Source organism: Epinephelus lanceolatus, chromosome 21 (assembly GCF_041903045.1).
Source record: "Epinephelus lanceolatus isolate andai-2023 chromosome 21, ASM4190304v1, whole genome shotgun sequence".
Taxonomy (NCBI): domain Eukaryota; kingdom Metazoa; phylum Chordata; class Actinopteri; order Perciformes; family Serranidae; genus Epinephelus; species Epinephelus lanceolatus.
The window spans coordinates 8557027-8575247 of NC_135754.1; the positions used below are offsets into that span (position 1 = coordinate 8557027).

The window sequence follows — 18221 nt, forward strand, 5'->3', positions numbered from 1 at the left end:
CCTTCTTCCTGTTCCTGAGAAAGTCAGCTCATATACATGTGATCTGCATCAGACCATACGTATGAAACGTACAAGTGCAACACGTATGTGGTTTGTAGAAACGTACAGTGCCAACATTTTCTTCTGGGGACAGGTCTGCTCTTTCAGTACCTGTTTCCTGTTTTTCCTCCTTAATGTGATCCAAATTTCTTGGCAGGAAAAAGTATTTATTTGTATTTCGTGCACAGAGAATGTTATTTACATATTTTAGAACATTTCAGAAAAACTCTTGATCCAGCCTGGGTTTCCAAGAATGTTGAGGAAAAGGCTTGTTTCCTTTTATATGAGGTGCGTTTACAAATGCATATTGTGGACTGAAGTGTACGGGCAGCCTCCTCCAGTCTTTGATTTAAGCAAGTGCACAACATGCATGCTTAGACACTCCATTGATTTAGCACCGTGCAAAGCATCAGGCCTGAGCTGTCCCACTGCGCCGCTCAGACCTCTGACTGTTTGCCTTCTAATCCTCAACATGTTGCTCACTGTCTCTATATCATTCTTGGCAGTGCGACTAGTGTTTTTTAGACTCTGGTGTTTTAGAGATTTTATGTTTGCCCCCTTGAGCTTCCAGTAAACATGTTGCGTAAAAGAAACGGAGGCCTGCAGTCAGCTGGTTTACACTACCTCTGCAGGAGGAGGGGAGCGCCGTTTATTGAGATGAACAGCAGCTGTATTTGGGTCCACCCATTTTCTTCCGAAGTGGCGATGTGTGTGTTTGAGTTTGAGTGCATCCTTGTGTGGGCGTACCTGTGAGTATGTTTGTACCCCCCCCACCCCTCCTCCCTGCTTTTGTCTGTGCTTTAACTGGCCTTGATGGCTCCAGTCACCTACAAAGCTCTGTGACAGGACCAGGCTGTTGCGTTCCCCTCGCCTACAGCATTAACCCCTCACCTTAAAGCTCTATATCGCCTGACACAACACTCCCAACGATTGTTTCAACCTCTGTCCGGTAATTTTGGAAACTATGTGACCCGCCGTAACTTCTAAATCAGCCACTTGAAAAGCGGAAGTGTACACGGCTCACAGATTTCCTGCAATTCTGCCATCTCAATCTCCCACTGACATCAAATTGTCTTAAAGACTCATGGAAACAGCATGTACTAGAGCACATGTAGCAGAGAGGGCACACACAGACGAGCAAATTCACACATGACCCGTTCAGAGTGTGTGTTGGTGTTTGTGACTGTGGAGAGTGAATGAGTTAAACATGAACAGGTGGGAGGAAATGGCATTTAAGACAATGCTGTGCACTAAGCTGTGTGTGTGTGTGTTGCAAGGTCATTGAGTTGCACAGAATGGGCCTGGTGCTTTGATTGAAACCAGGGTCTGTTCCTGCCTGTCACATGTTTGGATACAAAAAGAGAATCTTATACCTCTCTGTGCACACACAAACACTGACATACACACACACACACACCAACCTCTATCCCTGGCTCTGTCCCGTCAGCTCTGTTAGATAGCCGCTCTTAGCTCATCCAATTAAAGCATTGCTCACTATCAGCCAAGCCAATCAGGAGCACAGTGGATGTGAAGAGGCAGTGTCAGTCTCTCACCCACGCAGCGTAACACCTCCAGGCTGAGTGTTGTACTAGGTGTCAGTGACAGACAGGCAGTGTGTGAATACCGCTGGTCACATAGGGAACGTGCTGCGCTTTGCAATGTGCATCTGAGCTGCCCACAAACAGGTCAGTGCAAACACAGGATCAGTCCTGTTAATCACTACTGACTGCAAATTAGCAGAGTCGGCTCGGCAACATAAGCAAACGACCCCAGATCTGTTAACACATTTTGATTGAGAAAAGAAACAAAAACAAAATCTGATTGGTGCACAGAAGTCAAGACATCACCTTTTCCTGACTTCAAACCAGGGAGAAGACACAAACAGAAACACAGAAATCTCTTTAAAGTGTTTTTACATAAGCAGAAAATGTTTGTATTTGTGTAGCGCACATCACTCGTTGTAAGAAAATATCAGAGCATTTAATTCAGGATTAAAGGCCCACTGTGCTTGCCATAGATGTGCGCACTTAGTTTTCCTGTGCACTGAGGGATTATTTGGAAATTTTGGATGCGCACACCTTCAGATTTACCTCCAAATAAATTGCTTAAGACAATCTAGGTAAACTCCTGGCTTTTTCACAACCTGCCCGATCCTCTGACTGCTCATGTTTCTGGCTCCTTTTTTGCAACGATGCTGTGTTCACAGATCTCAGCAGGATCTCAGTGTTATCATAATCAATAAACAACTAAAATAAGGATCAAAGTATCACGTAAAAGCAGACTGTTATATCTTTTCATTTTCTCAGTACTCTTAAAGTAATGCATATTGACCCTTCCTTCTCCCTCTTTGCTTTTCTTACAGTAAACCACGGTAAGTTCCCCAAGCAGGAGGATTCTTATGCATTTGAGGAGGACAGCAGCAGTGAGAGTCTGTCTCCAGAGCAGCACCACAGTGATGAGTCACAGGGCTCAGCCTGCCCTTCATCGGAGGCTGTTGGCAGTACGCCCTCCTCCTCTTCTTCACCTGCCCTCACCAGCCCACGACAGGTACGACTCATCTGTCTCTTGACAGCATTGAGGTCAAAGATGCCTGAATTCCCTCCATCTCTGCTCTGTTTTCCTCCGTATGCTCTTCACTCTGACATTGTTGCGACTCTCACAGCTGTTGCCACTGCTTTGCTTCTCCTGCCCCCTTGTGGTGTCAGAGTGAACTGCACCACCCTCCTCAGCCTCCAGTTTTCCACCGAGTGTTGGACTGAGTTGCACTAGGCAGGTGACACATTCCATCCTGCCTGCACAGCTGCCTTTATTTCCTGGCTGCTTACCTTTCACTCACGGTGACCTCATTCCAACGGTCACACCAGCAACGGTCACTTGATTGAAATTCATGCCAGAACATGACTGTTTATATCGGTCAGACTTCTGTCTCTGAAATGCTCCAACTGAATCATCGGCTCTGAATCAGCAACTGGAAATTATTGTTGAGAGCTTTGTGGAACACTTTCACAAATGAAACATCAATCTATGTGCATTTTTGGGTGTAATTATTCCATTTGGATTACAAACCAACTGTCTTGAAAGCAGTCCTCAGTTCAACTTTAAAGGGGAAGTTACTGCAGGAAAAAACTGACTTAAATTGTACAATCAGAGAAAATAATGTCATCAGAGTAAAAAAATAATAAAAGGACAACAACTACCTACTTTAATTTACTTTTACCATATACTGTGAGCTAATTGGTGTGTTTTTGAGGGTTTATCCATCAAGCCATTGTATGATCCCTTTGAACTGACAATCAATACTTAACAGTTTACCAAATTAAGGATGAAGAGTAATTAAAGGCATTCCCATCATACTTAGTGTTTGGTGCTAATTAGTACATTAACTAAAATAAGCATAAAAAAGGTAAACATTAACATCTTAACAGGGGACACCATCCAGAGAGACAATCCACACTAATGTTTTGGGACCCCCAAAAAAATGTCGGGAAAAGGGGACCGTGATGGCCACTTACACTGGCACATTTTGCAGCGATAAAGCCCTGTCAACCTCCCATAAAGGCACATTCAGTCATCCACTGCTGCCTCAAAAAAAAGTGTGGCCTCTTCTAGCTGCCATAGCACAGCTGGATACTGTTAGTTAGGACAGTCAGCGAACTCCCCGTAACTACCATACATACAACGTTAGGTGTAAATGTCAGTCTTCTTTGCCTGGGGCCCCCAGAGTCAGTGATCACCACTGTTTGTTAAACAAGAGCATGTTGGCACTGTCACTGTGAGCATGTTAGCATGCTGATGATAGCATTTTGTGGAAAGCACTGCTGTGACCAAGCGGCAACCTGTGGGGCTGAAATATGAAGCCAATGTGGGAGTGCCAGAAACTACAGTTCCTCAAATGGCCACTTGAGGCTGGCTCCAGAAGTCATTCAATCCCCATAGTCCCCCATATGAGCATGTCCAATTTTAGAGCTGAAACTGACATGTTTATAGCCTGATACAAAAAACAGTTTTGATGTCGAAAGCTAATTTCAACATTCCTTTCAGCTGTACAGGGGGTGAATTTTTAAATAGCTTACTTGTTTAAATTTTAGTCAGGCCTATTGCCGCTATGAGTGGCTGTCTGCTGATAGTGTGCTCGGCGTCTTAGTCAGAACCACACTCTCGACAATGGTCACTTCTGGTTCCAAATATCCAAAATGGCTACATTAAAATGCTGATCTAGAGCCTTCAAAATTGGACACCACAAACCAGTGGTTGAGAACAAGCTGGCCATATCCAAGTAGTGACCAAGTAGAGCTTCACACAGCTGACACTATAGTGAGGCTGTAGTCTTGCTTTCCAATAAGCCAATGGACTGTTTAATCTATAAAATGCAATAAATAAATAAATAAATAAATAGTGAAACATGCCCAGAACCACAAGTGCCAGAAGTCCAGTACATAAACATAGTCAACATATAAATGTATGTTTGGGAAGCTGGTGTGTTAGAGTGACTCTGAGTAAACCCACACAAAAAGGAGTGTTTTTATTTGTGAACAGGGAGGCGCAACCCGAGACCCACCTGATCAAAGCCAGGATGAAGGGCTGTCTGGTGCCAACAACAGCCAGGCTACTCCCCCAATACCTGTTCCTGCTATCGTCAAGGTCAGCAACATTTGAAGAATTTACATTCATCATAACTTTACTACTTAATTAAGTTACTCTTCTTGACTTAAAACTTTTTATTTTCAAATGCCCAGTTAAGACCATCATACTATCTCACCCTCCTTTCTCTGAGCAGTCCAAGACGTCAGACAAGAACCGACACAAGAAGCCCAAAGATGTGAAGCCAAAGGTGAAGAAGCTCAAGTACCATCAGTACATTCCTCCGGACCAGAAGGCTGAGAAGTCCCCACCACCCATGGACTCAGCTTACGCCCGACTCCTCCAGCAGCAGCAGCTCTTCCTGCAGCTGCAGATCCTCAGCCAGCAGAAGCACGCTCACACACATTCACAGTCGCAGCAGTCGCAGCAGCACACACACACCCAACAGACTCAGGCCCAGCAGCGGCAGCCTGCTTTCAGCTACCAGCCTCACCCACCGACCCAAACCCAAAAGTGAGTCACACAGTAAATCTGATATATCTGAATACTAGTTTTTAAACCTGTATACTTAATGGCTTATTAGACAATTAGACACACTCCATTATTAATAGGTCATTCATAAAGGGTCATTAGGGCAATCGGCTTCATTTAACAATCAGCAACATATTAACTTCAAATTCAAGGCTAGCTGATCAATAAAGCTTTAGCAGAAGACTTATTAACCATTAATACCATTTGTTACAACATTTATAAAGAGTGCCTTATTAAAAAGCGGTTACTGTTGCTATTTTTACTTCACTACAACTAATCTACTAATATTTTGCCATTTCAGAGGAGCCAGTGAGCAGCTATCAGCTTGTAGCTCCAGTGCTCCATCCAGCCAAGCCAACAGTAACTCGTCGTCCCCGGTCAAGAACACATATGCCAACCAAAGTAACATCTCCCCGGTCAAACCTGGGCCCCTGCCAGCTAATCTGGATGACCTTAAAGTAGGTGTTACAAAGTGACGTTAAGTTTTCAAAAAAGAGCCTACGGGACTTGTTGACTTGTTGATGTTGACATGCCTCTTTCTGTGCTATGTAAGGTTTCAGAGCTCAGGCAGCACCTGCGTATTCGAGGCATGCCCGTCTCCGGCACCAAGACAGCCCTCATCGAGCGACTACGACCTTTCAAGGACTCCAATACCAGCTCCTCGCCCTCGGGCTCCTCTGACATCACCACAGTGACCTTCCCTGTCACACCCACAGGATCCCTGTCCTCCTACCAGTCCCCATCCTCCTCCAGCGCCCTCTCCCAGGGAGGCTACTACCCTTACCCCAGCACCTCCTCCACCCCTCCCATCTCTCCGGCCTCCTCAGAGCTGTCCCTCAGCGGCTCTCTTCCTGACAGCTTCAGCGACGTGCCCATGTCCTCGCCAACACAGTTCGCCCTCCAGCCGTCTCCAGCCCAACTCAGCATGGAGGACGGCCTGGGAGGGGGAGGACCAAGGGTGGGGGAGGGTGGAGGTATGGATGGAGTGGATGCTGAAAAAGATAAGATGCTGGTGGAAAAGCAGAAGGTGATTGAGGAGCTGACATGGAAGCTGCATCAGGAGCAGAGACAGGTGAGTAGACGGCAGTGTACCAATCTACAATAACCTTAATTATCAAAATACATATACAGTACAGGCCAAAAGTTTGGACACACCTTCTCATTCAATGCGTTTTCTTTATTTTCATGACTATTTACATTGTAGATTCTCACTGAAGGCATCAAAACTATGAATGAACGCATGTGGAGTTATGTACTTAACAAAAAAAGGTGAAATAACTGAAAACATGTTTTATATTCTAGTTTCTTCAAAATAGCCACCCTTTGCTCTGATTACTGCTTTGCACACTCTTGGCATTCTCTCCATGAGCTTCAAGAGGTAGTCACCTGAAATGGTTTCCACTTCACAGGTGTGCCTTATCAGGGTTAATTAGTGGAATTTCTTGCTTTATCAATGGGGTTGGGACCATCAGTTGTGTTGTGCAGAAGTCAGGTTAATACACAGCCGACAGCCCTATTGGACAACTGTTAAAATTCATATTATGGCAAGAACCAATCAGCTAACTAAAGAAAAACGAGTGGCCATCATTACTTTAAGAAATGAAGGTCAGTCAGTCCGGAAAATTGCAAAAACTTTAAATGTGTCCCCAAGTGGAGTCGCAAAAACCATCAAGCGCTACAACGAAACTGGCACACATGAGGACCGACCCAGGAAAGGAAGACCAAGAGTCACCTCTGCTTCTGAGGATAAGTTCATCCGAGTCACCGGCCTCAGAAATCGCAAGTTAACAGCAGCTGAGATCAGAGACCAGATGAATGCCACACAGAGTTCTAGCAGCAGACCCATCTCTAGAACAACTGTTAAGAGGAGACTGCACCAATCAGGCCTTCATGGTCAAATAGCTGCTAGGAAACCACTACTAAGGAGAGGCAACAAGCAGAAGAGATTTGTTTGGTCCAAGAAACACAAGGAATGGACATTAGACCAGTGGAAATCTGTGCTTTGGTCTGATGAGTCCAAATTTGAGATCTTTGGTTCCAACCGCCGTGTCTTTGTGAGACGCAGAAAAGGTGAACGGATGGATTCCACATGCCTGGTTCCCACTGTGAAGCATGGAGGAGGAGGTGTGATGGTGTGGGGGTGTTTTGCTGGTGACACTGTTGGGGATTTATTCAAAATTGAAGGCACATTGAACCAGCATGGCTACCACAGCATCCTGCAGCGACATGCCATCCCATCCGGTTTGCGTTTAGTTGGACGATCATTTATTTTTCAACAGGACAATGACCCCAAACACACCTCCAGGCTGTGTAAGGGCTATTTGACCAAGAAGGAGAGTGATGGAGTGCTGCGGCAGATGACCTGGCCTCCACAGTCACTGGACCTGAACCCAATCGAGATGGTTTGGGGTGAGCTGGACCGCAGAGTGAAGGCAAAGGGGCCAACAAGTGCTAAACACCTCTGGGAACTCCTTCAAGACTGTTGGAAAACCATTTCAGGTGACTACCTCTTGAAGCTCATGGAGAGAATGCCAAGAGTGTGCAAAGCAGTAATCAGAGCAAAGGGTGGCTATTTTGAAGAAACTAGAATATAAAACATGTTTTCAGTTATTTCACCTTTTTTTGTTAAGTACATAACTCCACATGTGTTCATTCATAGTTTTGATGCCTTCAGTGGAATCTACAATGTAAATAGTCATGAAAATAAAGAAAACGCATTGAATGAGAAGGTGTGTCCAAACTTTTGGCCTGTACTGTATTTAAATATCGACTGACACATTCACCTTTATCACCATTCCTGCTAGGTTGAAGAGCTAAGGATGCAGCTCCACAAAAGGAAACGCTGCTATGGAGCAACACAGGACACTGCTCCTCCTCCATCTCACCCCTCCATGCACCACCAGCAGACTCCAGCCATGATGGGCCAGCACTTCTTTGGGGTGACTATCAAGCAGGAGCCCATGTCCTTGTCCTCCAGCTGCCCTCTGTCCTCTCCCAAACAGCTGAAGAGCTCTCCTGGCAGCTGCATGGAGGATATTGGACACTGCAACAACCCCCTCTCAAACATGGGGGGCCCCAGTGGGCCACAGTGTATGGACACTTCCTCTGGCAGCCCCTCCACAATGTCCGCTTTCCTCAGTCCACAGTGCTCACCACAAGACTCCCCCATCGGAAAGCCTTCCAGCAGCCCCCAGCCTTCATCTCCTAACAACCCCTACTTGCTATCACCTCCATTGGGGAGGGACGGCTGTGGTCACCCCCACCCCCAGAGCAATAACAGAGCACGCAACATGCAGGTATGATGTATTTATGGACACAAGTATTACTCTTAAATGTTCCGTGGAGAAGTCAGACAATTTATCTAATATTATACCAAGTGATAGAAAATACCAAGGTTGGAAATACAAATGTTCAATGACATGGCCACCTGCCTTGGCAACGTTGGCTGGTTGCAGCCAGGCAATGGCAGACACCAGCTACCTAGAGCAATTCGCATTGATTTGATTGGCAGACAAGAGGCGGTGCAAATACAAATAAGAGAACCAATCAAAAACAGTACTCAAAATTTGAGCACATACTTCTTGATGAATGGAGCCTGTCTGGATGTAGGGACAGCTATGTGTAAGCCCTCCTACCCTTGATGGTTTTGCATTTAAATTTGTCCCAACAGCTTTGCTGATCGACATTTTTCAGAAATATGCTAAAAGAAGGTATTCCTGCATGGTGAAAAGATTCAAAGCAACAGAATGAATGTTATATTTTATATATGAGCTTTTTACCAAAAAGAATATTCGGATGGAACCTCTTTGTAATCGACAACATTTTGATTAGTAACTGTAATTTACATGTAACAACATGTAACAATTACACATAACTAGTTACTCCTCAACTCTGTAAATAAAGTATTGGAGAAATTAACATTTTGACCAGATGATGGTGCTAGAGGAAGACCCCCTTTTCCCCATGAATTAAAATCTGTCTTGTATCCAGATATGATCAAAGTCAAAGTGCCTTTATTGTCATTTATATTGAGAACAATACAACAAAATTCAAAGTGCTGCTCTGTTAGGTGCCAGATTCACATATCTCATCTCAGATCTGGGGCGGCAGTAGCTCAGTCCATAGGGACTTGGGTTGGGAACCGGAGGGTTGCCTGCTCGAGTCCCCGTCCGGACCAAAATATGGAGTGTGGACTGGTGGCTGGAGAAGTGCCAGTTCACCTCCTGAGCACTGCCGAGGTGCCCCTGAGCAAGGCACCGAACCCCCCCAACCGCTTGGCGCCTCACCAAGGGCAGCCCCCTCACTCTGACATCTCTCCACTTTGTGGAGGTCCTGTTTGTGCATGTGTGTGTCTTTCGGACCTGTGTTATTGACAAGCAAGAGTGAAAACATTGAATTTCCCCTCAGGGGGATTAATAAATTAAATAAACTTTGAAAAAAACTTAGATTATAAATAAATAAACTTAGAAAAAAACTTAGATCATACATACATAAATAAATAAATAGATAAAATCAATCAATAAAACAAGAATATTGCACATGGAGAAGAAGAGTCAATTATTTGTATTGCACGGAAGGAGCATTAGTGGTGTGTGGTGTGTGTGTTATTGAGTCCGTTCAGGGTGCGTATTGCTGTCGGAAAAAAGCTGCGATTGAATCTGGTAGTAGTGATCTGTAGCACCTCCCAGAGGGCAGAAGGTGGAACAGATGGTGACCAGGATGCGTACAGTCTGTGATGATGGTTGAGGCTCTGCTGAGATAGCGGCTACTGGCGATGTCATCAAGGGAGGGGAGAGAACAGCCGATGATTTTTTGGGCAGTTTTTATTACCTTCTGCTGAGCCTTCTTGTCCATCGCAGAACAGCCAGCATGCCAGACTGTGATGCAGTACACCAGTATGCTTTCAATGGCAGAACGGTAGAATACCACCAGCAGCTGTGTATTCAGACCGTCCCTTCTCAGAAGCCTCAGGAAATGCAGACGTCGTTGAGCCCTTTTCACCGCAGTCGTAGTATTGACAGACCAGGTGAGGTTATTGGAGATGTGGATGCCAAGAAATCTGAAGTTCTGAACCCTTTCCACACATTCATCCCCTATGAAAGGTGGAAGATGTTCCCTGCTGTGCTTCCTGAAATCAGTTTAACCTGATCACGTTTACACTTGGTATTAATGCGCATTTCAAGTGTCCACATTGAGATCTGATTAAGATCCAATCACTCTGTCCAGGACCAGTCCAGCGTTGGCTTCATAAATGGCTCAGTTGCGATTGTCTTGACTCCATCCACGAGTGTCTTTAATATCCATAGGCGTTCCTCTTCTTCTTCTTCTAGCTTGCTAACTGGCTAATAGCTACAACCTTGCTGGTTTGGCACAGTCCCGCATAATTACTAATGTCTGCCCATGTTGTTGTTTGTGGTTTGAAAAAAGTTTACACTTGTGTTTAATGTGGTCACAATGCATCCCTGACCACCCATGGTGGTTTGGCCGATTGGATCACAGTCCATCTTAAATGTAAACAACTATCCTATTGCAATCCAGTCTACCAAAATACATTTTAATGTAAGGTGTAAAGGTGGTTGAAATGCCAATAAACCAAGTCACCAATCATCCAGTGGAAAATATGATGTTGCCTTCATGTATATGATATGATAACGTGGTTCCATTTTACTTTTGGCTAACTACAGATGCAGCAGAAGAACGGTGGCCAGGCGGTGAACTGTTCTTATCCTTCTGACCAAAGAGCCCTTCAGGGAGTCTTTCCCAACTCAACTGACTGTGGCCACAGTGGCTCAGCCAAGTCTGAGAACCAGAATATGCAACCTAAGGTAAACATTATGTCAATAAGAAAAGCATTTGCAATGTTGTCACGTCAGTGTCATGTACTTCTGAATCATCTGAATCACCTCACGTTCACGTAACCGTTTTTCTCTTTTCTATTCATTTGTGATCTGTCTCTGACTCCATATGATTGTCTTTTGTTATGAGGTGCCTTGTCGCTCTTGTCATATCTCCGAGTCCCTCTGTTTTCATCACATATTCCTTCACATGTTGGTGACTTTTCCTGTACGAGAACACAACGCCAACCCTTTCCTTTTTTGTTTAATGTGATGAGATGATTCGATCACAAGGGCCTGATTAAAAGTTCTTTTTGCTTTTTTTAAAAAAATCTGTAGTACACTCACATTTGGTAAGCTCCCCTATTCTACTTGGTGGGCTAACGTCACTTTTCACCTATGTCTCATATAGATGTCAGTAATGCCCTCTCCTCGGCATGTTGGCTTAAAGTGCCAGGTCCCTCCCCCTGCCTTCAGTAGCTCAGATTCAGATGCATCAGTCTTAAGACAGCCCCCATGCTATGAGGATGCAGTGAAGCAGGTAAACTGGAATTCATGCAAAATTCAGTAGATAATGGCTGGCCAGAGATTTTATTGACCTATCGGCGTTGCTCTAATCCCACTTTTCCTCCTGTCTCCTCTTTTTTTGTCTCTTTCAATCCATCACCTGTATTGCATCTCTTTTACTCATCCATTTGCTTTGTTCACTGCACTAACTTTCCACCCTTTACCAAGTCTGAAGCAGATTGCTGTTTTAGTTGTACAAACATTTTTTGAAGGCAGATGTAATTCTTAATAGTTGACCTGAAGCTACTAGAGCCCAACCGATAAATTGGCTTGACTCAGCCAATATTAACAGTACAGAAATGTCAAATATGTTTGAGGTCATTTAGAAACAGGGTCTCTTTGACATAGTTCGCAAACAAAGAGCACTAACAAGTTTTTCAACTGTAAAACATACTGCTCAGTATGTGTCTTGGTCACAGAAAAAGTCTACAAATCTTGAGGGAGCTGTGTACGATATTCAGAGCATATCTAAGATCCATAGTTGTCTGCATATGGTTCTCAACATGGAGGTGGCTGAGTCAGCAGCTAGCAGTGCTTACTACAATAACAGTGCTAACAATGGCAACAGTTCTAACAAGCCCCCAGGAACAGTGCAAGGCTTTAAAGTCAATTTTCCACAGTGGCCAAATGTGGAATTACACTGTCCAGGGACGTCACATGGTGCTATAGAACCCCAAAAGACAGTCAGGATTTCATCCGTTCAGTCCGGTAGCAGTATAGAAGTAGTGTAGAATAGTTACATGATTTAAATCATTTTATCCCCATTCATGTTAGCAGAGGACTAAACTGGAAGTAGCCACTCGGCTGGCAGAAGTTAGCAGCTCAGCAGGTGAAGTCTCTAGTGTGCTTGCTTTATGGGCCCTACAATGTGGAAGATCCTGGAAATCAGGCTTTTTTGGCTTCATGCGCCACTAAGCAACTTTCATAAGAATGAACAAGGTCCTGCCTCCAACACTGTATCCAGTTCTCTTTATACATCCATGGTGTTGACATAGCTAACAGTGTTAACCAGGAGGGAACCAGGGGGGGAATCAGAGGGTGGGCACTACGCTTATGCAACATCGCCATGGGTTGGGACAGTGTTATATGCAGTAACTGTCATATGAGCACTGGCAGACACACACAGGGACTCACATGCACTAACACACACACTTCTGGATTGTCTATCACAACAGCAAACAGAGAAACGTTGAGAGAGAAACTGGGATTACACACAGAGGTAGTGTGACTCAGTTCTCTGCTTAGAAAGCCAGTACTCCACTTTATCTTTAAATAGCAGGTTGTGGTTTGCGGCTATATTAATGCTCTGAATGTCATAAACAGCTCCTTTTAGGAATTCTTATCAAATGGTAAGAGTTTACTCTCCAAAATACTGCCCAATATATTGTTCTTGGATTTTTTTTAAACTGTTATATATCAACGTTTATGTAGATCTCAAATCCAGAATCGGTCGAGCTGTTATAGCTTCCTGGTGAAGAGCAACCTCTTACGGTCAAAATCTATAAAATATGAATGGAATTTTAACCACAACTTTGGTGATGTTGTCAGCAACGAAAGTTAACCAACGAGTTGAACTAGACACTAAAGCAGTTTGACACTTGTTAACTAACCTAGAAAAGCTAACATTGTTCACCCAAATGACAGAGAGAGAGGGGTATAGTGATATACTGTAGGTGTGCTAGCTTGTGTACAAATGTCCAAATTTCTGTCTCTGAGACATCTCCACCCCAGTACAATGGGTGGAGATGGAATTTTGTCTGTAGAGAAAGTGTGTCTCTTTTCGTCTTAAGCTAGTTTTATCTTGGCAGCTAAACTGGTATGTCTCCAAGAAAAGTTTGTATTACCAAAACTCTCTGCAAGTCTTTGTGGACTGCTTGAAAGCTTGCATATTTTTCATATACAATCCTTTATTATAATTGGATTGAATTTTAATTGTTAAAACATTGTTCAATTAATAAAAGAATCACTTTCTTATTACTGTTACAGCAACTGACCAGAAGTCAGCAGATGGACGAACTTCTGGATGTGCTGATAGAGAGTGGAGGTAATGTGAAATTCCACAGATTATTAGCATAGCTAGTAGTGCACAGGCATATGCAGGATGGTTTAAAAGCTACATATAAATCACCAAGTGCACTGTCAACACAGTGTGCCCCACACATTGGTATGGGATCCCAGTACCTGCTGTGACCCTCCCTCCTCTCCTCTTTCTCTTCAAGAGATGCCAGCTAACGCCAGAGAAGAGAGGGAGAGGGCCTCTGTAACCAAAGTTGTGCCTCACATTACTGTGTCCCCAGGGTGTCCCGGCCTCCTCATCCCGAGGTTCCACAGACACTACGAACACCTGTCCCCCAGCCAGCTCCCTTACGACCACTCAGCCAATCACATCACTGAGAGCCACCTGGAGAATCTGCTGGGAAGTCCAGTTGGCCGGGGAGGGGAGGTGGCCCTTCTCAAAATGCCTACTGAGGACGGGGGGCAGGAAGACGAAGGGAACAGAGATGGCGAAGGGTATGGCAGCCCCCACAACCACCACCGCCACCCTCACCATCCCCAGCAGGACAAACTTCTAACCAACAGAGATCTGATGGACACCCCTCTGTCGCCCATCGGCACCAAGGTGTCCACCGTCCCTGAGGTGCAGGGAATGGTCAGCATGACTTTCAGCGAGACGCCATGGGAGACGATGGAGTGGCTGGACCTGACGCCACCCAGCTCGGCCACAGCCTTCAGTATTGCTCCACCCAGTGGGCCCAGCATCTTCAACACAGAGTTCCTGGATGTCACAGACATTAACTTAAACTCTGCCATGGACCTTCACCTGGAACACTGGTGAAAGCAACGTGCTAGCCATCAGCCGCCAAGTAGCTGTACGGACCGCTGATATCAGCCATGACCATACCAAAGAAACATTGACTTCTAACAGCTTTAGTCCAAGTGCCAGAATGTGCCTCTTGTCATAAATCAGTGGGATGTAACATTAAGTAGACTGTAAGCCTACCTTCAAAAATTGACGGCTAAGTCAAAAGTCGAACTACAGAATTATATTTTGACTTATTCTCTCTACTTCATAGAAATGAGCTTCTCATGCTGTCATCATACCCAGAATCCAAGGACTAGGTGCTTTTTAACATGTTCTTTGCCATTTTTGGACAACGATGTGCACAACTACCAAATAAGTATAACAGTGGACACATGAAGGATTTTCTAGATAATGGATTACGAGATTACAGTGTTCTACCAACACTTTATGCAATATCAGTGTTACACCACCTAGACTTGAAGACACATTTTGACAATCATTGTATATTTTCTGAGTCTATGTTTGTATTACTGGAAAAAAAGAAAGGAATTACAAGGTGAATTGGATTGCTTAGTATGGCCATTTTGTAAATATCTTAACTGTACTGACAGAGACAAGTTGACGTCTGCATATATTTTGTCAGTGGTGTGGGAGAAGACACAAACCACAAATCAAGTGTATTATGTAATCAGTTTATCAAACAATGTAAATATGACAAACTTATCTCACTGTGCACCTCTAGCTACATACACATTTGTCACAGTTTGCTTGAGCTTAGAATACGTGTGTAGAAATGGTTGTCATTTCTTTGAAGGATTTTTTTATACAACTTTCTTTTCACTATTTGGCGTAGTTATCCACAGAATGACATTATGGAGAGAAATGAATGTCTTTGAGAAACCTTTGGTCTTATCAATTTTAATCGGCAAAAAACCTGTGCCTTATTCCAACAACTTTTTATTACAATCTTTTTATACCAGTTTCCCCTTTTCAATGTGTTAGTACTGTGCTATTCCCCTGAAAGCTGTTGATAGACATTAAAGGGACAGTTCACCTCAAATTCAAAAATTCATATTTGTCCCCCTGCCTGTATTATCAGTCTAGTTTGTTTTGGTGTGAGTTGGAGAGTGTTAGAGATATCGGCCATAAAGATGACCGCCTTGTCTCCAATATAATGGAACTAGATGGCACTCAGCTTATGGTGTCCAAAGTGCCACAAAAAATACATTTTAAAACTCAACAGCAGTTCCAGAAATCCTTACCCACCCAGATACTCAAAATAATCCACAAACCTTGTTGGGAGCAGTTTCATGTAGGAAATTATTTTCTTCTTCTTCTGCTGAACTCCAACTGAATATTGGAGACAAGGTAGATAGCTCTAGGGCTGATATCTCCAACACTCTGCAACTCACACCAAAACAATCTAGATTAATAAAAGGCCTGACAGGTAATAGGAAAAACACGTTTTTTTTTTCTTTTTTTTTTTTTTTCAATTTTTGAGTGAACTTTCCCTTTAATATAGAAAGTGCCAACATAAGTCAACATCAGTTATTCTTGAGCAGCAAAATCAGAGAAAAATATTTATGAAAAATGCAACTTAATTGCTGTTTTTTCTTATTAGAAAATTTATATACTTAAAATGTCACCCTTTCTATTCCCAGGCCACAGTTATTTATTTTGTGTTTTTATATTTATCCTGTATTTATACTGACATTCCTTTCTAATAGATTGGGGCTCTTTGATTTAATGGAAAAACTCCAGTACTGCCATTTTGACCATGGACATTTCTTAGTAAATCAGTTCTCTTAAAATGTGATACAAAGTGAAGGAACCACTTGGAAAAGCCATGCTTACTTAAATCACTTTCTTTAAAGAATCCTATGAAGTGGACATGTCCATTCTTAGCACTTGTGAATAGGAAAATGTAATATATTCAGATCTTTACTGTGAATATTGCATGTTAACACAGCATAAATGTGTACCAGAGCCAGCCTTTACACACAGTAATTACACTAATGAGAGAATTTCAGACTCAAATTACCTTCATGGTTTTTAGTTTAGGTCAGTATTTGTGTTTTTAACACATGTAAAAAGTTCAAGGAGGGAGTTAGATGAGAAAATCAATACCACTCTAATATCTATAGGCTACACTAAATATTTGGCTGCAGCCCATAGAGTGCCCCAGGAATGAGTCGTAAAACCCACAAATGAGGTAGCACTGTTGCACTCCTGGTTCCGTCATCTTGAAGTCAGTGGGGTTTTGAATGGGTTTTTGGTTAGATGCCTGAAATAAGGTCTGTGATTACCACAAGCCTAAGAGACTTTGACGTTTTGTTCTATGCCATAAAATATGTCAGTAAATACCCCTCTCGTGAACGTTTAAGCTTCTATGTATTTTTAAAAAGGCGGTTGCTAACAAGTGGCTAAATGAGACTACAGATCATCATGCTGAACCATGCCAAACAGAGCTTTACAGACTTGTTATGGTGGTGATGTCAGCTCATGTGACCATGGTGTAGTTTCTTTATAGCCAACGTTAGCTTTTTACTTCTGGTGATTGCGTTTAGACTTCAATGATCACAAAAGTGGTGTTCATTTGTGAAAATTATCTTGCTGAACAAAACGTGCAAGTATCATAATCATTTGTTAGTCACAGAGTTTATTTTCAGCAATAATCCAAAATCCAATGCAAAAATCCCATAGACCTTTTTGCAGGGGGAACCAGTGCAATGCTAACTTCTATGTTGGCCAACAGAAAAATGTCATCCCTGGGGCACTGTATTAGCTTTGCTTACATAAAGACTGGAAACTGGGAAACACCTAGCCTGCTAGCTAACTTACTGCTGCCTGTGAAACAGTAGGCCACAAGCCTATGTACCTCCCTGTTCTCGGCAACATTTTCAGCCTCTCTCTTAGTCAAATTTATCTCAGCTAGCACCTGTAATGCTCACTGACTAACACGTATCTTTTAAATGAATCCAGCACATAAGCCCTCTGAAAATCAAAACTTGTTTTTACACTTTGGTTTTTGTACGAATTAAACAAATGAAATATAACGTGTTAATTAGTGAGCTTTATTTGCCCTGGCAGGTGGATCTTATTACAGTCAGGCTAGCAGTTTGCCTGTTTGTTGTGCTAAGCTAGCTAAGCTAAGCCAACCGTGTTCATGTTTACCAGACGCAATGTTTTTTTTTTTTTTTTTTCCTAGGATGGCAAAGGCATGACCCACATTCTTACTAAAGCTGCTTTCAAACCGCCAGGTGGTAACCGTCGGCCTGCAAGAGGCTTCCCCCAAATAGCAAAGTGTTTTGAAAAGTGGCTCCTGCTGCTATGATCCACAGCTGTGGTGACAGGCAGGTGCTTTGGTAAACACTAGCAGTGCAAGCTAGCTTGTAGCTTTATAACATAGCAAGACAATGAAAATCACTGATATTTTCTTTTGGTTGTTCTTAGAAGTTGCTAGCGCGTAAAGTCTGGGTATTCAGACACCAGCATTATTAGCTCCTCCATTTTGTCATCTTTCTGTTCTGCAATGCCTGCATTTTGATCGACCAAAGCCACAAAGCAACCGCCAGAAGTTCAACACTGTGAAAATCTGTATGTGTGCGCATGGACGGCAAACACTTAATATCCCTACCTACGAATTGAACATCGCTTCCTCTCTGTTGACTCCCCATCAGGTGGTGTGAAAGCAGCTTACCCTAACCAATCCCACTCCTCTTGCCTAAAATTAACCAACCCAACAAAGGAAGGCAATGAGTGCTAGCCAGTCATAGAGCGATAAGGCAGGTCGTGCCTTCGCCATCCTAAAAATACAAATTTTGCTTCCTGCACAAATATGACAGTGGTAGGCCTATCGGTCTTCT

General features: G+C 43.4%; 1 protein-coding gene across 12 annotated transcripts in view; it reads left to right on the top strand.

Annotated features, from left to right (window-relative positions):
* Positions 1–14900, top strand: part of myocd (myocardin) — a 150188-nt gene extending 135288 nt beyond the window's left edge. For 9 of the 12 annotated variants that reach the window (XM_033612052.2, XM_033612049.2, XM_033612056.2 and 6 more), the window contains 10 exons: positions 2402–2586; positions 4576–4680; positions 4817–5133; positions 5453–5609; positions 5705–6223; positions 7956–8447; positions 10836–10976; positions 11398–11526; positions 13539–13596; positions 13772–14900. In XM_033612052.2, coding sequence (XP_033467943.1) covers positions 2402–2586; positions 4576–4680; positions 4817–5133; positions 5453–5609; positions 5705–6223; positions 7956–8447; positions 10836–10976; positions 11398–11526; positions 13539–13596; positions 13772–14388 — 2720 coding nt within the window. In that variant the 3' untranslated portion in view covers positions 14389–14900. The remainder of the gene's footprint in view (positions 1–2401; positions 2587–4575; positions 4681–4816; positions 5134–5452; positions 5610–5704; positions 6224–7955; positions 8448–10835; positions 10977–11397; positions 11527–13538; positions 13597–13771) is intronic. The other 3 variants (XM_033612054.2, XM_033612055.2, XM_033612057.2) reach the window with 3 other exon arrangements.
* Positions 14901–18221: the final 3321 nt, after the last annotated feature.